Source organism: Branchiostoma belcheri, unplaced genomic scaffold (assembly GCF_001625305.1).
Source record: "Branchiostoma belcheri isolate BF01 breed outbred unplaced genomic scaffold, Haploidv18h27 scaffold4, whole genome shotgun sequence".
Taxonomy (NCBI): domain Eukaryota; kingdom Metazoa; phylum Chordata; class Leptocardii; order Amphioxiformes; family Branchiostomatidae; genus Branchiostoma; species Branchiostoma belcheri.
The window spans coordinates 7,355,397-7,381,437 of NW_017804020.1; the positions used below are offsets into that span (position 1 = coordinate 7,355,397).

At 41.4% G+C, this 26,041-nt stretch overlaps 1 protein-coding gene across 4 annotated transcripts in view; it reads right to left on the minus strand.

Annotated features, from left to right (window-relative positions):
• LOC109477091 overlaps positions 1 to 26,041 on the minus strand; it is a 53,010-nt gene that overhangs the window by 17,709 nt on the left and 9,260 nt on the right. The window contains exons 3-9 of one of the 4 annotated variants that reach the window (XM_019778134.1): positions 22,362 to 22,520; positions 21,439 to 21,556; positions 14,095 to 18,071; positions 10,087 to 10,242; positions 7,821 to 8,074; positions 5,089 to 5,157; positions 4,636 to 4,767 (exon numbers count right to left, since the gene is read on the minus strand). In XM_019778134.1, the coding sequence (XP_019633693.1) occupies positions 4,636 to 4,767; positions 5,089 to 5,157; positions 7,821 to 8,074; positions 10,087 to 10,242; positions 14,095 to 18,071; positions 21,439 to 21,556; positions 22,362 to 22,520 (4,865 nt within the window). Of the gene's footprint in view, positions 1 to 4,635; positions 4,768 to 5,088; positions 5,158 to 7,820; positions 8,075 to 10,086; positions 10,243 to 14,094; positions 18,158 to 21,438; positions 21,557 to 22,361; positions 22,521 to 26,041 lie in introns of those variants that run through there. The other 3 variants (XM_019778131.1, XM_019778132.1, XM_019778133.1) reach the window with 3 other exon arrangements.

A 26,041-nucleotide genomic window follows, 5' to 3' on the forward strand; every position in this document is an offset into this window, starting at 1 on the left:
CCGAGTATATTACAAAGCAGACAGGCGGCCCAAACCTACAATATTGTACATTCTGCCCCAAAATACATTGTACCACTCAAACATCAAGATTGTTACCATAATGTCTATAATACATTTAAATTTACATATCAAAGCTGCATGGAATTGCAGCTGTAGTATTATAAAAAAAGCTGCTTAAATGCCCATTTTCAAACTTCACTGTAAGGCCATGTTGATTTGATTAATATATGGATGACATCCGTGCACGCATGAATTTTTGGCCGTTTCCGAAAAAGAAAAAGCTTTTAACCACATTGTAAATCATACAAAACAGTTGCAAAATGAGCAAATATATACCGTAAGTTGCAAAAAAAAATATTGGGAAATGATACCAATGTCGTAGAATGCCAAAATCAAACAAAAAAGACAAAAATGTAAAGAAATGAATTTGAAGAGTAGATTATTCGCCAAACCATACTGTGTCATTTGTTCAACCTTCATAACCTCGTAGATTTCATGATCAAGATCAATGAATCAAAGCAACTTTTTTTTGCCAAACTTTTTTTTTATTCGCAGGCTTGCATCAATTTTGGGGTTCCCAGAGGATGTCATCCATATAATAAAATTAACATGGCCTTAGTTAATAAAATATATTCTGACCCAAACCTCCTAATCAAATGATATCCTGAAGAAACATCCACATCTTGATTTATTAATGACTACAGAATTCACAATAAAACTAGAGTTCCCCGATCTCATACCTTCGCCAAATGATGTTAATCTTTATGACTGACAAATTATACACTAGATTATTCAAATGGGAACCTAATTTTCATGAATCATATCATTTTATCATAATCTCAGTTATCCCCTTTTGAATATTTTCAAGAATATATCCCTGCAGTTCCAGAGCAAGCCACTAGGGGGCCCAAACTCACGTCACTTCTTCCCCAGCAAAAGAGCTACCTACCATCCAAATTTCGTCACCCCAGCATGTCTAGATCATGAGATATCACAACCGGAAGTTCAGCTGCAGTACCATAACAAGCCGCTAGGGGGCCCAAAATCTAATCATTTTGAGGTCTCATCAAGACCTACCCACCTACCAAGTATCAAGACAATCCATCAAGGCCTTCTCAAGTTATCGTGTTTACAGACACACACACACACACACACACATACACGAACGCCTCTGAAAACATAACCTTCTTGGCGAAGGTAAAAATGGCACCATGCATGCAGGAGTTATAAAACAAGGAGCTAGGATGACACCCAGGTAGAGCCAGAAATGTCTATAAAACTTCTAACGGACATTTAACATTCTCGAAACTTCTGTACATTTTTTTAAACATTTGTAAGAATGTCTTTCCCAGGCCTTTACAGGGTCTTTTTGGGGAGGACTTGCTTGTTGTGTTTTCCATTGTTCATGAGGTGTCTGTCAGAATGTCTTTAGAATAAAAGTGTGAAAACTGGCATGCATATGAAAAGCACTGCACAAAGCCAAGACAATTTATAGGGGAGGACACCATTAATTAATAGACAGATGCTAATATCTTTATAAGTGCGCATTGTGCTAAACAAAGGACTGTATAGGGGTGTCCTGACCTGACGTGTGAAGAGACTATGGATATAAAATGTCCACCTTGGGTTATTTCGATGTAGTTTTTCAGTAACTATGTCTACTGAATGTTCTCCCGGCTGGCCTTTGTTCAGCCTATGTCTAAATCATGACTTGTCTAATGTCCGTTAGACATTTTATAGACATTTTTGGCTCTACCAGTGTGAGGCCCAAACCTGGTGGCATCCCTTGCCCTAACAACCACTTAAACATCACCACCACAGTCTCTTCCTTGGGAAATTTTTAGCTCGTCATCATGATCAGGTAGACAGGGCTCGAAATACTGGGTACATGTGCACCTTAGTACACCCAAGATTGGAGCTGTGCACCCAATTCTTTTCTGTGGGTGCACTGGTGCACCCAAATATTTTTGTTGGTATTTCTGTACATACCAAACAATAATATGCAGGATATACTTGGCATCTAAGCGTTAAAAAAATAATAAATCTTTGTTGTAATACTTGTGTAAGATTTTGAAGTTAGCTCCCATTTCAGATTCAAGCTTAAAAGAGGAGCAGTATTAGGCCACACCAATTTAATTTCTTGGTTAACGGAATTGCCCGCTTCATTTTTTTCTGATTTGCAAATAAAAATAAAAATTCAAAATCAACTGCAAAATGCTCCTATTTTGCTCTGAACAGTTGAAAACAGTCCTTTTCATCCTAGTTGTTACAGTTATTTCATCTTTCAATGCAGTGGTATCATTAAAAGTTCAAAATTTATTGTTTAAATTTTGAACTAGCCTGGTGTGTTGACTTCATGGCTCCTATCCTACCATTTTGGGCCATGATAGGATGCCTAGGCCTGTTTTTGTTTTTATTTTTTTTTCGCCCGCCCGCTCCATTATTTTTCTTCAAAAATCCGTTAACCAAGAAATCAAATTGGTGTGGCCTTATCTGTAATTATTATGTTTTGTTGTGTATGGTGCAGTGCATCCAAAAAAATGTTTGTGCACCCAATTTTTTTAGCTTGGGTGCACCAGAGCACCTATTCCCAAAAATGAATTTCGAGCCCTGATGTAGATGACTTTTGATAACTTTTTTTCTGCCATGAACCCCTGGTGTATTAAGGAGTGAGTGTCATTACTCAGAAAGCTGCCACCTTGGCTTCATTCACCTTAACCTCGACCTACATTTTGTACCTGTCATGAAGATATATCCACCACATTTTCAGTTATAATATATGACAAGTTACTGGAATCGCTACATAGTATTACATAAGGCCACACCAATTTAATTTCTTGGTTAACGGATTTTTCTAGAAAAATAATGGAGCAGGCGGGCGAAAAAAAATAAAAATAAGAACAGGCCTAGGCATCCTATTATAGCCCAAAATGGTACGATAGGAGGCATGAAGTCAACACACCAGGCTGGTTCAAAATTTAAGCAATGAATTTTGAACTTTTAATGATACCGTTGCATTGAAAGATGGAATAACTGTAACAACTAGGATGAAAAGGACTGTTTTCAACTGTTCAGGGCAAAATATGAGCATTTTGCAGTTCATTCTGAATTTTTATTTTTATTTGCAAATCAGAAAAAAATGAAGCGGGTGAATCCGTTAACCAAGAAATTAAATTGGTGTGGCCTAATTTTACACAAATTTTGTATACTACATAATTGTTGTTGTTCACACAGTCATCAAATATTAACCTTTTCCTAACCCGTAAATGTGAAAATAGAGCTAATAAAATACATATTTTTTTGAAAACATGGCCACTTGTGTTAAAATAAAATAAAATACAACACAGTGTATTCCTCATCACCCTCGGTCCCAGCTCTCCCACGGGTTGGGCTACCTTGGGTAATATGGAATACAACATGTTGCATTCTAGACTACATTTCCATGAAGAATTACTCCATGTCTAGAGTTGTTCTTAATATCCTTAGGCTAATAGGCTATGCGGGCACCCAAATACATCTTTTTGCAACAAGGATTTCAAACTAGTCTGGCCCCATTTGTAACATCGTCCATCCCTGTTTAGCCTTGTTTGATCCAGCACAGATAGATTTCCTTGGTGACCAGTAAATTGCATTCATAAGGCCACAGCAAGTAATTCTTATGGATGACATCAGCGCGCGCATTAATTTTCACCTGATTTTGGAAAAAAAACAAGAAATTTTGTTGCCTTCTGACAGTGGTCAATATGCCGAAAATCGGCAAAGATGTCTGTTGCCATGCCGGAAGGTGGAGGGCAGACACCTATTAACTTCAAGACACGATACAAGAAAAGGCTCTGAATTAATGTTTTGTTTCTTACTTAGATGCAGTGATATGTGATGCTGGCTGTGTATATGTGATATTCCCACTGAATCAAAACAATGTACAATGATTGAGTCAAAATTCTAAATTGTAGTAACCTTGTTTTTTTTTCGCCTGCCTTGTTTTTTCTTGCTCGCTCGCATTAGGTTTGGAGTCTGCGGAGGATGTCATCCATAAGATTTACTTGCTGTGGCCTAAATGCATTTATAATGGGATATTCTCAGAAAAACAACATCTGCATGCACCTCCAGGCAGTCATGTCTATGCCGGTATGTGCAGCACTTTAAAAGATTGCAAGGCCCCTTTGATATGCAGACAACAAAAAGCATTTCGCTTCATCCAAGGATTCAGTAAATGGTAGATGGAAAGCACAGGGTACGGTTAGAATGTACAATCATGCTGTCCATGGAATAGGAATACCCCATGCATTTATGTAGCATATGTTGCTGGTGTTCACAGATGATGAAATGATGAACGTCCCATTATCTGTTGCACTGACAGGTCAATTGTCTCCATTTGACAGCCGAGGTTTGCAAGTTAAAATGAGCATCAAATATGTGTAACAACAACTAGAGAAGATAATCTGACAGATAGCATATTATCAACTGATGAGAGATTTGTGAATAACAATAAAATTTCAGCTTCCAACACACGCTCAGACACAGCAAGCCTTACATGTACAAAATGAATTATACAATGAAGGATAGCCTATGGCAATGCCCACTCGAATCTACTATTAAAATTTACACTCAGCCAAGACAATTTCTGTCACATACCTCTGTTTTCTTTTTCCAATTGGGATCTGGAGCAGTAGAACTGGCGACAGACATTTCGTCTACACTCACCGCATCGCTCACGGGATACGCCGTCACCGATTCGTCCCCCGACGACAAGCCGCCCAGTCCCTCCTACATGTACAACGAGACGAGGAATTCAACCTCCGCGCTGTGGCATCCACATGACACCTGCACTCACCTTCAGCCTTCACACCACAGGCAACACCCAGCCAACCACCGCTAATGGTGCAGGCTCGTCTCTCGTGCATTATCCGCTGAGTGCCGTCACCAATTAGCTCCCCCCCACCGCATCACTAGCTAGTGCAGTCCATTAAAAGCACCAAGAGACCTTCATGCTAATAACATCTTGCAATTATAGGTGCTGCATACAAACACTGGTGACAAGGTATTTTTTCCCCCATGCCCGGATATATACGTCCGTTCTTCACCCACCTTGTTCAGCTGGGAGGACATGCTCCTGCCTTCTGGTCGATGCCTGCGAGATTTCAGTCTTTTTCTCTTCTACAGTAGTGTACAAACCAACCAAGGCATTAACCAGGAGAAGCTTTCCTATAGCTCAGACAAGTGATAGCATCAATATTCATGAAGCCCTTTCACCAACAGTTCCTTTCAGCAAAACTGGTCCGGCAGGTTTTAGCAGCTGCAACAGGCTGGAAACAGCCTGCCCCATAACCACTCGAGAATCCTAACACTAACAGTTACAGCTACATGACTTATAAGGCAACGTACTGGTACAGGTATTCCAAACATACAACTCTTTCAGGAGAGAGGCTATGGACAAGAGAGTCTTTTACTATGACGACAGTTTAGAATTTAGTACTCAAAGCCTGGACAAGTACAATTTACACATACATGCCATGTGAATTCTGGTTTATGGGATTTATGATACATGAAGAGAATAAATACTGTTCATGTTATGATTATTACAGTTTATACAATGTATATATACCTTTTGTCAGTCTGAAGTGCATCACAAAGCAGGTGCCTCACCCGGAATGAATGGCAGAACTTACATTTGGCATGGGGGCATGACAATGAATTACTCAGTCTCCTCGTAAAGCCCTCTATCAATGTTCATCAAATTTTGAATGATATTGATCCAATTTTCATGCACGCAATGCCTTTTGAGTATCTGTAGATCGGTAGGTGACATATATGAGGATTTTGAGTGATCATGGAAATGCCTTATACCTACAAGTAACCATATTCTTAGTATTCATCATGTCCTTGGCCTAATTTCAAGTGAAGTAAAGTATTCAGTCTGTACAACCTGCTCTGATCCAGCAAAGCCTTAAAGTATGTACATTAGGCCATAACAATTTAATTTGTTGTTTCTCGGATTCACCCTGTCCATTTTTTTCTGATTTGCAAAAAAAAAATATTTTTTCTAGGTTCTAAATCAACTGCAAAATGCACAATGAAAAGACATATTTTGGCTCGAACGGTTGAAGAAAGTCCTCTTCTTCCTAGTTTCTCAATGTAACAATGCAACTTTGTTTTATTTAAAGTTCAAAATATATTGTTTTAATTATAAACCAGCCTTCATAGCTCATATTGTACCATTTCCGGCTATCACGGGGTGCCTTGGCCTGTTTTCTTTTTTAAATTTTACCCATATTTTATCTAAAAAAATCCGAGAAGCAACAGATTAAATTGGTGTGGCCTTATCAGTCATTGGACTACATGTATATGATTGTATGGAGATCACCATAAAAGTTTATAAGACAATAGTCAGGCACTTATTAGTCTGACACAAGTCGAGTAAGTAAGCGAAGCAATTAGAATTTAAAAGATTATCAGGCATAAATTGAGTGAAGTTGCTGAAATTTAACTTTTAAAACTCAGCCCCTTAAATGAACAATTCAGGACAAAGCGGTTTAGTCTATGTACTATATAAGAAGAGAAGAGGTCATAAAATACACCCAAACTATGAGAAACAGAGAAAAGTGAACCTTGAACAACACTCCACCCTGCAAGACTCAGAGGAAGGCAGGAGGTAAAGCACAACCCTCATGACAAACACCGATATGTGTTAGACTAGAGGTCAGGGTTCATAGTGCTGTGTACCGGTTCGCTGGACCGGTTCCGGACTTGTAAAATGTTTAGGTTCAAGTAAAAAAAAAAAAAAAGTCAAGAACCAATTCCAGACTCATTTTAAAAAAATGTTACGTACCCCTTTTCTTTTCAAACCACCTAAGACCTTCAACAGATTGCAAAATCTGTGCAGCAAAATGATGAAAACATTGCCATCGGGCATCGTCAAGTGTCAGCCTCCATGTTATGCGGCCACAGTTTTGCCCAAACAACATTGCAAGGTGCCAACATGCAATTTTGTATATGCCATGGGTTTAGGTCCAGACTTACATGTACCAGTCCAGAACTCAACCTAAACCTCTGGACTTGAATCCAGACCTGAACCTAAATGTGGGTTCAGGTACACAGCACAAGTCAGAGATCCGACCCGGTGGAGACAGAACCAGTAGTCACACCAGCCAGGGGGAGTCAGAGAAGAAGCGAGATCCACTAGTAGAGGGATAAATCTCTTTCAGGACTCTAGCGGACAATTGAGAAAACAGCAGATCTCTTTAGATTAGGCATTGTTCTCGCATTCTATCTGAGATCTCTTGCAGTCTCTTACTAAGTTACAAGTCTCTTTTTCGAAAACATAATATTCCATTGTTTGAAAAGTCTCTTTCAAAATCCCCTGTGAAAACATGGCTGCCATGTTGTTGTTTATATGTCATTGTTAGGGTTAGATGCTAATCCCCATTTAATTATCTATTTTTCATAACAATTGATTGTATCTGTGGGGGGTCCAACCTCAGGTGTCAAGAAAGAATCTACAGCTGTCTTTGGAGTCTCTAGCCTCTACCAGGCTTGGGGAGGCGACTGGAAAGAGGAGATAAGCATGCCAAGGGAGTTTGTTCGTTGAGAGAACAGTTCGCAGCACCCCTGTTCTCTCAACGGACAAACTCCCTTGGCATGCTTATCTCTCTATTTGGCCGATTTCTACTCTTTCCAGCCGCCTCCCCAAGCCTGGTAGAGGCTATGGAGTCTCTTCTAATGGGGATATATCTCTTCCAGCTCTCTTTTGGTCTTGTCCTGTGTGATGAGATCTCAATTGTCCGTTAGAGTACTCAAAGAGCTAGAGAAGACAAACAAACCTCCTGGGAATGGTACGACACTTGGTCGCCGTACGCTCCGTTTGCCCCTTCGCTGTCGTACGCCTCGTTGTCCAGGCCCTCCTCCTCGTACTCCAGGTACGATGCGTGGTCCGGCTCGATGTCGCTCTCTACCATCGCCTCTTCCGGCTCCCCCTTCTCCAGCCGGGCGTACGGGTCGGCCGGCGTGGCGCGGGGGGCGTGATGGTAGTCCGGCTCCTCGATCGGCTGGTACGCAGCTTCTGCTTCTGGTTTCTCTGCAAAGAACCGTTCAACATGTCATAAGTCACTCAAGCTTTACATATAGGAAAAAAGGTAAATACAATCATGTCATGTACATTCAACTTTAACTAAAAAGGTAGTCTGATAGCCTTTTTTATGCCATAGGGGTAGCTACAGGGGGTTGTTAATCCGTTGTGACTTAGGACACAGTATGGAAGGTGGAGCCCAACCCCCTTCTTTCACTGCCTTTTACCCCACCAAAAAAGTCAGGTACCCATTTTTACACCTAGGTGAAGTGAGGAAAGACGAGCAAACTGCCTTTCCCAAGGGCACAAGATTGGTGACTGGATTCGTACTGAGGACGTCAGGGTTCTTGGAAGAACATCCTGACTTTCCCCTTACTACTAGTAGTCATTTTCAGGGTCATGCACTTGTTTAGTCTGTCTGTGTCAACAACATTCTAACATGTCAGGATGTATACACAGGAACAGGTGTCTGTGTGTGTGCACAACATCTCAAACAAATCAAAACAATTCTAAAACAGGCTTTTTTATAAGTGTTATGATAAGGCCACACCAATTTAATTTCTTGGTTAACGGATTTTTCTAGAAAAATCATGGAGCGGGCGGGCGAAAAAAATAAAATAAAAACAGGCCTAGGCATCCTATTATGGCCCAAAATGATAGGATGAAAAGGACTGTTTTCAAGTGTTCAGGGCAAAATATGAGCATTTTGCAGTTGATTCTGAATTTTTATTTTTATTTGCAAATCAGAAAAAAATGAAGCAGGCGAATCCGTTAACCAAGAAATTAAATTGGTGTGGCCTAAAAGGTACATGTACTGTACATGTGAAAGAACACTACAAAAACTGCAAAAAAATTGAAAGCACTGAAAGCAGTGAAAATTTCTATATCAATTTAGAAGTATTTGTAATGAGTAGTCTGAGAAAAGATAATTATGTAACTACTACTTTTAAGCAAAATAAGGACCTTATTTGCATGTCAATGAGAAAATCCTTTTTTTTAATTAGAGTAACTATGTGACTTGTGAATATTATCATCATATGATGAAGGTATGGGGCTGCAGCCTAAAATCATAATTAGAGTTTGGGAGTGTACAATATCTAGTGGGAGGGGGGGGCGGTAGTCTGAGGGGGAGGGCTTAGGAAAAAGTTTTGATTTGGTGAGAAGGGCCTACAAAAAATATTTCAATACTAAAATAATAGGGGGGGACCTAGGAAAAACATTTTATATGTATAATTTCAAAACATGATTTATATCTATCCCATACATATCATAGCAATTTGATGGTCATTAGAATTGGCAGATGAATGATGGAAAGACCAAATGCTACCTAGAATGCTAATTCAATGGGGAGAGCCATATAATAATTGTTTATTGATTGATCGATGGGTACAATCTCTAGCATGTGGCAGCGCAACTAAAAAAATAGCGCTGAATTGTATGCTAGTGTTTAAAAACAGAGAAACAAATATTGCACAGTTAACAAATAGACAACTAAACAAGTGAGTATTTCACAGTTAACATATAGACAGCTAAATAAGTGCGTAAAATGAGCTTAACAATATTCACAATATCAACCATATAACCCCATGCACGATAAAGAACCCACCACACCTTTCAAAACAAAATAATAAGGGCTTGCCCAGGTGTGTGATGGTCCAAATATACTATTATTCTGAAAGTTGGTGATTCACTACAGACTCCAGGAAGAGTAGTGTGAAATTAATAATAAAACAAACAAACTAGAAACGTAACATTTGCAAAGCAAATGCTTAATGTTTACCTTTGGATATGGTCTGCTATAATGTTAATTCTTACTGACAAATACACTCATATTTATGGTCAGACAGGAGTCTAAATCCCTCCTACTATAAAATTGCAACATTATGTTACCATGGTGAGAGATGCCAACAAATCAGGTCATTGGCTAGGTCAGAGGTCAGTGTTTGGAACAGAGGAAGAAGAAGAAATGTAGCAAAAACCATGTTTTCCTTTGGTAAACATAACAAGACCTCAGTACTGACCTGCCGGGCTGGGTAGCTTCTCCCCCTTCTTGGAGCGCTGTGACCGGACACTGGCCTTGCTGCGGACGGAGTGCTGACTCATGGAGCGCTTGTACTGCTGTAATACCTCGTCGTCACTGTCAGAGGACGTCTCCTCCTCCACCTGGTACGCAGATCCTGCACAGGAAGGTAAACCTGGTCAGGCCACTGCAAGTAATTTTTATGGATGACATCTGCGCGCAAGTTGATTTTCGCCTGATTTTGGAAAAAAAGAAAAGAAATTTTGTCGCCCTCTCATTAGTGCTGTGTACCTAAACCCACATTGAGGTTCAAGTCCAGATTCAAGTCCAGAGGTTAATAGGTATGTAAGTCCAGGGCATACAAAATTGCATGTTGGCAACCTTGCAATGTTGTCTGGGCAAAACTGTGGCCACAGAAGATACAGGAGGCCAACACTTGACCTTGCCCGATAGCAATGTTTTCTTCATTTTGCAACACAGAATTTGCAAGATATGAATTCCAAAGGTTTTAGGTGGTTTGGAAAGAAAAGGGGTATGTGAGATTTTTTTTGTTTTTTGTAATAAGTCCGGAATTGGTTCTTAACTTTAATTTTTCTTTTTTTTTCTTTACTTGAATCTAAACATTTTTACAAGTCTGGAACCAGTCCAGTGAACCGGTACACAGCACCATCTCTGATAGTGGTCAAACATGTCTGTTGCTATACTGGAATGTGGATGGCAGATAAATTTGAAGAGAGTTATGAGACAAGACAAGGAGAGGTGGTTTTGGGTCAGTTCATGGAAAACCTGCAGCTACGATACTGTTTTTCCTCTTTAGACCAGTAACAGTTAACCCAGCTGAAACATTCTCCGGACCTGAAATGGTTTAACCATTCCCAGTATCAACAGGGCCCAAGTGAATGCAACAGCAACCATCAGTTGGTTGATCTCATTTTCATGGTAACAAAAAAGTCGCTATAAGTCATGAGGACCCTGGAGCAACATGAAGGTTATAATTAAATCAAAAGGAGTGTCACAAATGCCATTCTAACAATCCCGGATTAACATTTTTTTGTTGGTAACAATTTCATGTCTGTTGATATCATGATGAGTACATGTTTACACTTAAATAAAACTTGAGACTTTCCATATAAAAGGTACACAAATATGAGTGTTATATCTCAGAAGGTACCCTGTCAGACATTTGGCAGGATGCCCAATCCTAAGATCATTATTTAGCTCAGTGCTTATAAAGGTTAGACTAAGACCACCCACATGTGTACTTGTAAGGATTGTGAGAAAAGTATGAAAGGGTCTAACATGGATCTTCACATGGATCCGCAAATAGTGGAGAGGATGTAGGAGACTCAGCAGGTGAGCTAAAATTATAGGGAATCCACCGGATGGATAAACTAAGGCCCGGTTTACACGTGCGTCGTTTATATGTGTTGGGCGTGAAACGACGCGTGCGCGCGAGCGGCGCCGCACTTCGCGTTTTGTGCGACAGATTTTTTTAGCGTGTAAACAACTGTGTCACGTCCAGGAGATGCCACAGGAAAACCGCCACGTCGGTCTACACCTGGCACATATAAACGACGCACGTGTAAACCGGGCCTAACTTAGTAACTGTACAAGCACATTACACACACAACATAGTTCCAACATCAACTCTAAGTCTAACACATGTCTATCCCAATTCTAATTCCAACCATTTTACCTAAACAATAGAAAATCTAGCTACTAACAAATTTAGACACCAATTGTACAGGTTACATCCAATCATCTGACAGTGAAATTATGTCCACACCTGATACAAGCCTTGGAGGCCATTGAAATTGGAATCTATATATATAGAACTGACCATGACCTTCAGGTTTCCAACACCTACACACATACCAAATACATGCATCATCACAGTCCATGTTTGGCTTCCTGAATTCTTCTGACTAAAGTATGACAAAATAGAAGTTAGAAAATGTGCCACACCCCAGACAGTACCTGTCTGTCTATCTGACATCCTGACTACAAAAAAAAAACATTTCTCACCAATTTGAACATACAGTCAAGCCAGTCCAAGCCGGCCACCCAGGGGACCAAAGAAAAGTGGTCACAATTTGGAGGGGTGGTCTCCTTGAAGAGGGTCACCTCACAACATGACTGAGGCATAAATGGTTTCCAAGTCAAGATGTTCTAATGTCAAATGCACATGGACATGGAACAACTTACGTCGAACAAAAACATCATCCAGCAGTCGAGGCAAACTGGCTGGTTTCTCCATGATTTTTCATTACAACATGTAGTTATCATCAATAATCAACTTGATCGAAAATAATGTGGTCACCATGGGCAGGTATCAGGCCTTCAATGGACCCAACTCAGGGTGGTCGTAGTTGCGTTGGCCAGGTGGTCACCTTGGACAGGTTGCTGAATGCTTGTGTCAATGGGGAAAATTTTGGGGACTGAGAAAAAGCAGTCACCCTGGCAGGTTTGACTGTACGTCAAGCAAACACAACTTCTCGGCCAACACGCCCACCTCTTCATATAATTATATATAACAACTTCGTAGCATCCTTTATGTCAGACTCCAGACTTTCATTATGGTTCAGAGGAACCACTTGAGTAAGACATTTAAGGTATTTCTAAATCAATTTTTTAGTGAGGACAAACAAAAGTTCATCAACATACTTTCTACGGACCGTAATAGAGTGGAATGGTCTGCCAGGTACATTGTAATCTAGTTAGCCCAACATCAACTGGTAAGTTCAAGGCTGGGGTGGCCAAGTACTCTGGCCAACCCAGCGCCACTCATTAGCTACATATAGCCCTGGGCGACTACTTTGTACATACCACAGTATCACTTTTTCCTTTTTGATTTTGTAGGTAGTGCACTAAATATTTTCACATATCATTGCATTTGCCTCACTTTTTTGTTTTTGCACCAACATCACCGGTCACACCAGGGTATTGACCCCCTGGACGTTACACCCCAAGAGAGGCATTGTCCAGTACTGTATAGAAATAGAAATACTGCATTTTTTCACCTGTGCGCTGTAAAGTTTAACGATAGAATACTACACGGTGTATCACCCGAATTTTCAGCCCGACCGCGGGTCGGTTCGCTGGAGGGTCTATCTGACCCGCAGAGAGTTGTCACTGACCCGAGGAAACTTACAATGACATTTTAATGCAAAATGTCCTATTGAGATTTGGTGTCCCAAAACAACATCAATTCCAATGTCCGCATCCGGTACAGTAGACACCTGCTTTTTGCACGGATGATTTGTCAGGGAATTTGACCCCTATAACAGGTTAAGTTACATTCCACCTTCATACTGTCTTCTTCTGTTTTGGGTAAAAAGAACCCTGTGAACTAATACTGATTTTTTTTCAACTGTACATTTATGTGCCCGTCCGTATATTTTACGACTGAGAAAATATTGAAAAATGCATTATGTTCGGGACGACTAAATTTCACGAAACGGGGTGAATAAAGAGTTTGCGATGGATTTTAGTTCAATTTTAGTTTAATTCAAAAGGATCAAATATAAAAGGAAATGCCGCCTCTTGATAGACAACCCGCGTGGTCACAACATCGCAGTACTGAGAAGTTGGCTTGACGTAGTTTATCAAAAGTTTTTGTGGGAGGCGTAAAGTCTAGGGATTCACAGGCCTGGGGTGCGTTAACAAATAAACAATAAATCGAGTCTAGGCGTGGTAGGGCGTGCCCGCTGATTTCATGGTGTTAAATCTGGATTGTTGACACGTGTGCGATGGTCCTTCGCCCCGGTCATGTACTTAATACATGTCCGGGAAGAACTGGTCGTAACCTTCCTTTCTATTCTTTGTGTTACAAAATGTATGTTTTTTCTGCGATTTTGTGTTTGGCCAGTCGTCTAAATTTTTTTTACCCCCCTCTGGACCCGCAAGGATCCGCTGGAGACATGGGCCTTGACACCCGTATCAAACGTTATCATGACCCAGGTACAACATAAAATGTCAGTATTACCCAATAATATATGATCTACATTACCGTATATTTGTTGAGGTGACTGGATGATTCTAGGTTTGAGCTGAGGTGACTTTGCTGCTACTTGGTTCCAGAAGAGAAACCTGCCCCAGTCTGCCGTGTGCTCCACTCTCCTGCTTCTCTTCTTGCCAGTGTTGGTCAGGCCTGGGTGTCTCGACTCAGCCCTACCAGTCCCAGTGTTGGGCTGGGGTGGGTGTCTCGACTCAGCCCTACCAGTCCCAGTGTTGGGCAGGCCTGGGTGTCTCGACTCAGCCCTACCAGTCCCAGTGTTGGGCAGGCCTGGGTGTCTCGACTCAGCCCTAACAGTCCCAGTGTTGGTCAGGCCTGGGTGTCTCGACTCAGCCCTACCAGTCCCAGTGTTGGTCAGGCCTGGGTGTCTCGACTCAGCCCTACCAGTCCCAGTGTTGGGCAGGCCTGGGTGTCTCGACTCAGCCCTACCAGTCCCAGTGCTGGGCAGGGGTGGGTGTCTCGACTCAGCCCTAACAGTCCCAGTGTTGGTCAGGCCTGGGCGTCTCGACTCAGCCCTACCAGTCCCAGTGTTGGGCAGGCCTGGGTGTCTTGACTCAGCCCTACTAGTCCCAGTGTTGGGCTGGGGTGGGTGTCTTAATTCCTCCCTTCCAGTACCTACTGTCCTGTCAGTTGTCTGTCCCAGACTGTGTCTGCGTCCATGTGCCTGCCATGGCCTCTCCTCCATGTCTGCAGACCGTGATATTCTATCAGAATCAGCCGTTCTATCCCACTTGCCTCGGTCCATGCTCCTGCTTCGGTGCAGGTATCGAGGCTTGGAGTGAGAATCTGAGTTGTTGTCTTTGTTCTGTAATGCCCTGGGAACTGACTGTCCTCTTCTGTTCCTCCCCATACTACTAGTACTGCTGCTTCCCTGTGAGTCCTCTCCATCCCTCAGCCCTGATGCTGCACTGCCTGTCCCATTCCCTACGCTCCTGCCGGTGCTTTGTTGCCGATGTCGAGACCTACCCCGTCCCTGTGTAGTCTTTGTTGTGTTGTCCTCCCTGCTTTTCCCAACGGCAGCACTTTCCATCAGATGTGACGACCTGAGATCATCCTCGTCAGTAGTCCTCAAACTCTCTACCCTTCCTTTCAAACGATGCCTTGATTCCCTCTCTCTCACCTTTTTCTCCCCTTGTGATGGATTCTGCAATCTATACACATGAGGATCATCTTCAGAACTGGTGGGAGAGACAGATTTCTTTTTGCTGAGTTGTTTTGACACAGGCTGCCTGCTTGACGGCTGCACTGAGGTTTCTTCTCTGGAATGTCTCAGGCAGTCCTCAGCATCTGTTCTCAGCCGGACCTTTGGTCTTACAGAAGGCACCATCCCCGGCACTTGGAGAAAGTTCGAAGATGCCTGTTCTGATCTGTGTGTCAGTCTGGGTCTGTGACCCAAGGACAAATCATCAGTCAAGTCACAGCTTCTCTTTTGCACGGACCCAGGATTGCTATCAGGGCTGGGAGACAATTTCTTTTGTCTTGCTGCCACTTCACTACTTCTTAGTTTTTGGCTAGCAAAGTCATCATAGTCACTACCTTGTCCATAGGACTTGTTGTAGGTTGTTTCAAAGTCTTCATCACTGCAACTAGAACTCTCGTCATACTCGACAAGAAAGGGAACGAAAAACTTTGGTCTGTCTTTCGGAGAATGTCGAGGGGAGATTATTTTCCTGTGCACATAAGGACTATAAGTCACATGTTTCTGTGGTTTTGTAGAATACGACATCTTAGAGTCATCTGATGCTGCAGCGTCGCTGGATATTTCTTGAGTGTCGACTTGAACACAGTTGGACCCCCTTCTTCTCCACAGCTCCGGGCGGTAGGACGTGTCTTCACAGACGTGCTGTTTGTGATGTAGAATGCCCTTCCTGGGAAGTGTTTGTTGTTGTGAGGTGGATGTGACAACTCCAACATTACGTACATGCCTGTGGACTGACCTTGACTCCGCAGAGGCCAAGTGAGCATGTCTGGGCAGCGAGGCAGATCGTTTTAATGCTTTCCGTTGGACCGGGGGGGTTTCGCACACTGGCTCCATCGTTCCCAATGTCCCCTCGTCAGTGAAGCTGGTCTGAGGTATCTCCTGCATACGAGGCTGTCCTGATTTCTCCCACTTCTGGACCTCGGTTTGGCACTTTGCTTGAGAAGTCTCTGATTTAGGATTACCCGTTAAAGAAATGGATTCATCTGTTTCCTCTGTGTTTTGAAGTAAGTGGAAGAGCGTCCCCCGTGGACTGACGTTCTGCACGGTAACATAAGTAGCCGTGAAGGGAGGTTCGTTCACCAGAGCTGGGGAGGTGTGTGTGTCTGGATGTACTCTCCTCCTCGGCGAGGCTGTTGGGTCATCTGAGGCCAAGGGGTGATCACCTGACTGCGACGAAGGGTGTAATGTCTGTGAGTTAAGGTACTGTCCTGGCACTGACACATTCTGTTGTTGTTTCTGGTCCCCACTAGAGTCTGTTGTCTTCTCGCTGTTTTTCCTAGCGAACTGCATTGCCGTTGAGGCTATACTGTCCCCGACCCAGCTGGTAAACTTGGACAGTTTTGACTCCAGCCCAAACCCACTGGTACGCTGGTTGACAGAAGATGCACTGCTGTCATTTTCAGCCTTTGGTCCAAAGCCAAAGAAACTGGTGGAAAACATTTTGCCTTCCACATTTTTTTCTTCTATTTTTTCTGTACCTTTGCCAAAGTTAAAGAAACCTAAGGCACCACCTTTACTGTTCACATTTTCCCCTTCTACTTCCTCACAGGTTGTTGTAACGCCAACAGAAACAGGTACAGAGTTGTTGTCAAGAGGCTGCAAACCGCAGCGTTTTTCACACTCTGTCTGTAATTCCTGAGAATTCGTGCGAGAGTCGGTTTTATTTTGCACAGGCCTGGTCTCCTCTCCCTCCTGGCCAGCAGTGGATACTCCGTCCTGGCGGTCACTTTGGATCAAGTCTCTCAAAACCTCCTCTCGAGTCCTTGGGATGGGAACTGTCTGTACCTGAGAATCTACTGTGAGTCTTAGAACCTTCCCGTCTTCCTTACTTGGAGAAGGTTCCAACACCTTGCAAGAACTTTCTAGCAGGTCCTTCTTTATTGGACTGGTCTGCATTTCTAACAATTTTTTATCATCTTCATCTTTAGCAGGTGTCTCCACGGGAGTAGAGGTCCTTCTCGTTTCTTCTTCGCAGACTTTCACCTGTACTTGAACATCAGGGTCTAACACCTCCATAACTTCATCAAACACCGTGGCATTCATGCGTTCTACCCTTTCCTCAGCAACTGTGTCGTTTCCTTCAGTCTTGTCCTTCTTCATGTCTAAAATCTCTTGCAAAAGCTGAGACATCATGTTTCTCACTTGGGTGAGGTCAGTATGTTGGGCACCCAGGCTGTGGTAAACACTCTCACTTTCTAAGGAATTTTCCAGCTTCGGTTCGTGTTCTGGTGTGTTACTTTCAGAGCCGCCTGTATTTTGAAATTCTCGGCTCTTCTTGTCTTCTTCCTCCTTCCCTTTCAGCGCGTTCTCGTACAAACACAGTTTGTCCTCCAGCTCTTTATGACATGACCTGGCTGCCAGAAGGTCGTCGACAACATGTTGATATTTATCCTGAGTCACAACGTCCGAGCCGTGCTGACTGCCGTGCTGACTGCCATGCGAACGCTCCTTGATGTCCTTGATCTCCTGCAGGATCTGTCGCATGGTGGCGTTGACCTGGGAGATGGCAGACGCGGTCGTCTCATCTCCGGGCGCGTCGGTAATGTCGCTCTTATCCTCTTCAATGGCCGAGTCGTCCCCACGTTTGGTCTGACAGTCACAGCGCCGCTGTCCACAGTAGCCACAGTGCTGTACCTGTTGCTGTTGCTGTACCTGTTGCTGTGCCGGGTCCACCTGTCCAAACACGTCTGTTCTCATCCTCCTCAGATAGGAAATCAGAGCCCCGACAGTCCCTTCTTCTCCCTCAACGGTGTGTTGGTGTTGTTTTCCCGGTCCAGACTTGGCCATATTCCCACTAACCCATGACAGAAAACATACCTCGCACCACACAACACCTTTCCCATGCACTGCTATGTAATGCTCGCCTGTACAGAACTGGTCCGACAACTTTTGGATTGCAACCCAAGGCATGTGCTTACCTCTTTCATATGCAAATGAGGCGGTCTGCTCGCTGGAAAAGCCTGCTGGCTAATATTTAGTATTTACAATTTTCAAGTGAAACAGTTCTCAGGTATGTACAGTGTAGATAACATTCTTGGGAAACTGGATTTAATCAACCTCGTCTCAAAACCACATGAATCTAAGTGTGACTTATAATCATAAGCCTTAAATGTCTTGTTTCCGGGTTTGTTTATTAGACTAATCTTTTAAAAGGTGTGTCCATAACCACCTCATGACATCATGTCCTGTGCTGGGAAGTTAATCATGATGGCGTAGTCACATAACACAAATCTTCACCAACATAATGTAGATCCTTCCTACTATACCTTCTGTCTTCAGTTGTCTATTTCGTGGTTTTAGTCATACGTAGACGATGGTGGCACCAGTGAAACGCGATTTGGCTCATATTTTGACCCACTACCCCTCCAAATACAGGTAGCTTTTTATCTCATCAACATCAATTGTTGCCATGGTAATGGGCCAAACAATTTTGGAGGCCATTTCCCCTCGGCCTAATTCGGGCCTAGTTTGGCCTATTTATAGTTTAGGCTACAACAATTTAATTTGTTGCTTCTTGGATAGCCCTGTCCATTTTTTTCTGATTTGCAAAAAAAAAAAAATTCTCCCGGTAACCGTTCTAAATTAACTGCAAAATACTCAATAAAAGACAGATTTTGGCCCCAACGGATAAAGAAAGTCCTTTTCTTCCTAGTTTTAAAGTTTTTCAATATAACAAAGAATGCAATTTTGTTTCATCAAAAGTTCAAAATCTATTGTTTCAATTATTAACCAGCCTGGTATGTTCACTTCATGGCTCATATTGTAACATTTCCGGCTATCATGGGGTGCCTTGGCCTGTTTTTTTTTTTCACTTCACATTTTTTCTGAAAAAATCCAAGAAACAACAAATTAAATTGGTGTGGCCTTAATTATGAATCGCAGCAACTCAACAACAGTTACTGGAATTAAACAACCATCAAGATCTCTATAACTTCCAATTTTCTAACACTACACTGAATTTTCAAGAGGTGAATTTGAAGTGTTTAGTATGCAACTTCAAAACAATACCGTAACAGTAATTTACGATTTTTCGTGGTACTTTTATGTTCACGATTTTTGCAGTCACTTCTGTATTTGGCATTCGCGATAATTGGCATTATTGCGAACTTATCATTACTGTGAACAAGTAATTCACTGACTTTCTTTTTCATGTACCTGCAATCCCCAGGTATATTTAAAAAAATGAAATTTCAACGAACATGTCCATTTTTATCAGACTGAGAACTTTTTTTGCTACCGTGGACCTAAATTGCTGCAGCTACAGTATATTGTAACTGTAGTGTTTTAGGGTTGTCAGAAATTTTGTCCATCTTTGAAATGTTGTTACTTTTATTGCAAAGTTGACAACACATGAACATGTTAATTGCTAAAGTTAGGATAAACGCCTTACATTGATCCTGCACTAAGTAGGAAATTCTGTAACAACAAGACATGCCGCAAACATGCCTGGGTGCCATGCTCTGTAGTCCATGGTAGCCAGCAACAATAGGGAGCCTGCGGTAACTATGGAGGACAGCACCCAGGCTGCCGAAGCTCCACAACTCAAGAAGTCATACATACATGTACAACATACAGTTCTAATTCATAAATGCTGCAAAAGGCCATGGCTTGCTATACGTCGCTATGTACTGCCGCAAGTTCACCAGCTTTGGGGTCCCCCAGCTTTGTATTCCTGTGGCTCAGCAGCATTATTTTTATTTTTGTCCGGAATTTTTTTTTTTGCCAGCGCGCACTAGTTTGAGGGCCTTCAGAGGATCCATAAAATCAAGTCAGTGTAAAAAGAGCCCTCTTCACTTTGCATATTGTTGGTACGGTCAAATACATTCACTTACACCTTAGTACGTCCACTTGTGGCACTTTTATGATGTTACAGCCTATTCACCAATTTCACACTTCCCATAATGCCTAGTAAATATCGCAGATATGGATGGGATATGATATAAGAAGGGGATATACATAATGCGACCGTGCGAGTAGGAGAGTCTTCCGTATAAGGTAGAATGATAGAAGGTACGTCATTTTCTCTAATTCCAACAAAAATGCAATTATGGCATGCGCTTTATACTAGATAAATAATTCAAAACAATATAGTTGACCAGTTTGTCGATAGAACTTGTTGGAAATATTACATCAAGGAAGGGGGAGGGGTGGTCTTACGTCATATCCGTGACTTTTACTAGGCATTATGGGAAGTGTGAAATTGGTGAATAACAGCCAAATGTGAAATGGGGACTTTTGATTGGCTAACGTCATCTGCCTATAATAATCATCATACTCCTGATATAACAACACACATCATACAACTTTTAAATCATTTTCTTCCAAACTCTAATCGACAACTATTTTCATGACAAAACAACATGTACAACCCTCCCATGTATAGACATCGAAAGGGAAGCAAGGTACGAAGAATACCTGGTTGTATGTAACAAAATCCTATGGTAGCTGACTGTTTTATACCAAGAACTTTGACCTCGCACACTATATATAAATGTCCATCAATACATGTATAGGAAGCACTTCCTGGATTTTCAAGTTGTTGCAACTTTCTGATTGTGCGCAAGAATGCCTGGATAACTACAATGATGATGTACAGTACAATATAGAGACAACTTAATACAGTGTATCCTGCATTACCCGAGGTAACAGCATGACCCATGGAGGGCTGGGACAGAGGGTTATGCGGAAAACGCTCGCTCGCTCGCTCGCTCACTCACTCACTCACTCACTCACTCACTCACTCACTCACTCACTCACTCACTCACTCACTCACTCACTCACTCACTCACTCACTCACTCACTCACTCACACACACACACACACTCACTCACTCACTCAGCATTGCATGCTCCAGGGAGCGTATACATAGCGCCTCGCCAAGTTGTCTTCAAGCAAGTTCTGTGTAGTATTTTATTTCTGTCATACCCACCCGAGAAAAAACATGTTTCAAAGCTTACTGCGCAAAAATTTGCAGTCCCTAAGCCAAAAATTACACCACCATTTCTGTGGTACACAATATTCAAAACCGGCACACTCGGTGCATGCAAAATGTGTTCAAAAAAAAAAAGTTTTCTATTGATCATTTCTAGGCCTGACTGTCATAACATAATTATACTAAATGTCTATTTGGAGACTCACTTTTCCGGCAGCTTTCTCCACAGCACGGACATACAGAGCGAAATATTGCAGAGGGCCCAAAGTCTTTCTTGTCTTCAGGTTTGGGGTTCAGCTTTGACCTCTCTGTTTTTACCGGCTCTGATTTGGCACGGACAGAGGCAGAGGCCATTTTGAAATTCCTCTCCAATGTTGAGGTCATTTGCATACCTGGCAAGGATTGGGTATGTAGAATCCTGAAGGACGAGTTTGGGGCCAAAGTTTACTCCCACAGGGAATGGGATTCGAGCCATGCACCCATGCAACAATGCATGAAGTAGCACCCTGCTGAACTGTTGGATTTTGCCAGAGGGCACACTAGTACTGGTGCAGCAACTTCAATACGTGTACAATTACCTTCGTCAAGAAGGTTATGTTCTAGATACACCATACATGTACACAAAATGTACACAACAGTTTCTGCTGATAGGGATGCATCGCATATGTGCTTAAAATGATATTTGGTAGGAAGGTTGGGGTTGGGATGATAAGGGTCAAGGTCAATTATGGGTAATTAAGTGGCTTTGTACCTTCTATTTCAGAAGGTCATGCCCTTAGCCAACAGATGGTCACACATAACGCTGAATCTTACCCTTAAGGTCGATTTGAGCCTATTAGTAAGCAACGATATATGTGTAACACATGCCAAAAGAAATTTCTATAGAAAAACCAACACAAAATTACAAAAAAAACGACCAAGGTATGAGAATGAGATTGTTGACCTCTAATTTGAAATTGCAATAAGTACTTGATTCATTCTGCCCAAAAATTAAATTTTATTGAATTTCTTTTTTGGTAGAGGAACGAGGGGAAGAAACATCAGTTTCAGATATTTTGGTTCCTGACTATGTTATAATCAGTGAAATACATGTATGAAAGTATTGATATAATATTTGAAGCGTCTTACCTAATTTGGCAGCCTTGGGTTCCTTTTTCTTCTGCTCAAAGCAGGGAAAACCTCCGACCTCCTCAAAGCAGAGTTTCTTGTTTAGGAAGAGATGCAGCATGACCAGCAGGATCAGGCAGGCACAGATCGCACCCATAAACCCTGCAGCTGCAGCCGGAACTGACAAACAAAACAACAGGTAATGTTAATAGTACAATTGAAGTTGTTTATTGCAAATTCATGCCCGAGGGCTAATTGCATACAGACATTGACAAGAAAATCTGGTGATATAAGACTATTTGCTAACATGAACTTCTACGTGTACGATATACTTATCGAACCCATTACTTAAATCTAATAACGTTGGTATACATACAGATAAAAAAAAAGTAAATATGCAATATGTGAACAGGTAATAGGAACAAGGTAACTGCTATTCTAATCTATTCTATTCTATTAAACTATTCTTGTCATGCTATTACTATTAGGGGGTTTGACTTCTCCTCAGGAGGCAGTGGGAGAGTCCGACTCTTTGAAAAATAAATGGGTTGGGAGGCTTTAGTAATGATATAGTCTTTTTTTGTTGGTTGAGATATGAAAAACTGTATAGTTTGTAAATATTATAACTGAACAGCCTCTAGTGTAATTCTGGACTTCCAGTTTAATTCCCGACTAATTCCCATATCTCAGCAACTTCTTACATCTACATGCCTGGGCTAATATAGTAAAACTATATGCTGAAAAATAATGTAAGAAAAATGTCTGACGTAGCAGCCATCGAGGACCCCTTGGGGATTAACCCAATTCTGCAGAATTCTGCACAGAATTCTGGCTCCAGTTCCCAGAATTCTGCAGAATTGGGTTAAGGCCCAAGTCGTGAGGACTCTTGGGCAGTCCTCTATGGCTGCTACATATTTCTTACATCATTCTTCCCTTATAATAATTTATGATATTAGCCCATTTAGATGTACGGTTACTGGGATATGGGAATTAGTCCAGAATTAAACAGGAAGTCTAGAATTTAACTGGAAACTGATAAATAACTGTAACAATACAACACAACACAGGAGGGCTGGGACCGAGGGTGATGTGGAATACATCCTGTTGTATTCTTTATATCATACCCATCTGGGTGTCTCTACATGTAATTTTGCCCTTACAATCCTCTCAAAAACGTATTAGAAATGCCGATTTTCAGAAGGTTCAATTTTCAAAACCCTGGATCCCACAGAAAGCTTGCACAGGTCTGTAAGGCCACACCAATTTAATTTCTTGGTTAACGGATTTTTCTAGGAAAATAATGGAGCGGGCGGGCGAAAAAAAAATAAAAATAAAAACAGGCCTAGGCATCCTATTATGGCCCAAAATGGTACGATAGGAGCTATGAAGTCAACACACCAGGCTGGTTCAAAATTTAAACAATGAATTTTGAACTTTTAATGATACCACTGCATTGAAAGATGGAATAAATGTAACAAGTAGTAAGAAAAGGACTGTTTTCAACTGTTCAGGGAAAAATATGAGCATTTTGCAGTTGATTCTGAATTTTTATTTTTATTTGCAAATCAGAAAAAAATGAAGTGGCGAATCCGTTAACCAAGAAATTAAATTGGTGTGGCCTAAGTGTGTATATACATAGCGCTCGCAGGTCCCTCAGACAGCAAGAAGAACCCAACGAGCAAACTCCTGGCTACGGGTATCTTACACTTTCTAAATATCTAATGAGTACTCTACATTTTAATCCATGATTTTTCCGGTAACTCTGATAGTTACAGTATTGAATTGACCCAAGTCTATAGCCAAGATGCATAACATATACATGTATAATCATGTACAATGTACAATCACTTTCATGAAACACAGTGAATACAACCACAATACACAATAATTCTAACTTATCTAAGACACAACAGTGCAGTTCTGAAACATTGCATACCCAGAACAGTGATCGGTCATGTTGCTGAGTGAAGTCTCAAAGCTCATAACATGAAGAAACCTGGCAAATTGCTATTTGCACTGAATTGAGTGATGCTGGTGTGTAATAAATTATTCACTGGCCTTCAATACACATGTGCGCTCAGCCAGAAGTACCAATTGAAAATACTTCATTTGAAAACTGCTGCAAAATGTAGTAGTACACAATACATGTATATAAAAATTGATGACATTGATAATTTCACTCATACATTGTAAATTAGCCTCAAGTTCGAATCCAATTATTTAACAGTCATAAGAATGGTTCTTTTGCTGTGCTGGATAAAAAATGTCGTCAGGTCTAGATGGGCTATTCTTTAATGTCCAGCTACATAGTGAGATTATTCTGAAATAAATATTTCACAGAACACTGCTTCATAATTTAATATTCAAAATTATGCTCGTAGCAGGCACGCATCCTTTGGACGCACATTTTTTGGGGGACAAAAATTAAATTCTTGTATTCCTCATTGCCCCCAGGCTGAAACTACATCGTATGATAATACATGTACCACGGCAAATACATAATTATAGAATACTACACAGTGTATTCCGTATCGCCCAAGGTACCAGCTCGACCGCGGGTCGGATTGTCCGACGGCCGAAGGCCGGAGGGAGATCCAATCCACGGGAGGGCTGGGACCGAGGGTGATGCAGAATACAGTAACTGACGAAAGCTAGTGGATACTAGCTGAATCGTCTGACCCTTTCCAAAATCATATCCAGTTGCTTGAGTAACTGCTTTTTGGCACACCATGTTAGTATTTTATTTATGTCATACCCACTGTCTGACATTTTTATTGCGAAATGTGCCAAAATTTGCTGTATCTAAACAAAAAGTGTAACGTCTGCCGGCGTCAATTCGGTGTTCGAAGTTTCGTAAGCTTTGGTGTGTGCGAAACGCATTTGAATTACTCTATGGAACATTTGGAAGCCCAGGCCATATGTGTAAAGAACCCCGGGCCGTACCGTATGGGCCAGAACACCCATATTGAACGGATACTGGAGTTTTCTTTTACTTCAGTGGTCACTGGCCATCGGGACACCGTTAATTTTGAGCCCTGTATATGTAACCAAATGTAGGTCGAGAAGCAGTACTAGTAGTTAACTCCAGTCAGAAGCTTTTAGGACTGGAAGATTCTTAAAGGCTTTGAAACATTTATGTTTGTGTTTGCACTATTTGAATGTTCTAACAACCTGGTGAAATTATTTTCGGAATCAACATTACATGTATCTCTATGTATAACTGACTACCATAGAATTCAGTGTGCACAAATTAAGTACCACAAAAACTTAATGAAAAAACTGTGCTTTATTTGAATTATTCAAACAAACAAAAGATAATCATGTCCAACAAACAAAACATACAATGCTTGGAAAATAGCAATCTATAAAATCATAAAGAGCCACGAGATAAATCAGATAATCTCAATTGAAAACATATAGAAATAAAAGATTTGGTAATAAACAAATTACACAATAATATTATTATGATTTATTTCATAACATAAAGCCATGCTGATTTGATTATATTATGGATGACAATCTCTGGAAACTGAAGCTCAAGCATAGTCATGTACAAATAAAAAAAGTTTGGCAAAAATTTTTAAAAGCAATGCCTCCACCATGAAGGTGAATAATAAACTCTCCCTTTTCATTTGTTCACAATCATCTTCTTTTATTTTGGAATTGATTTTGGCATTCTACAGCATTGTTCTATCATTTTC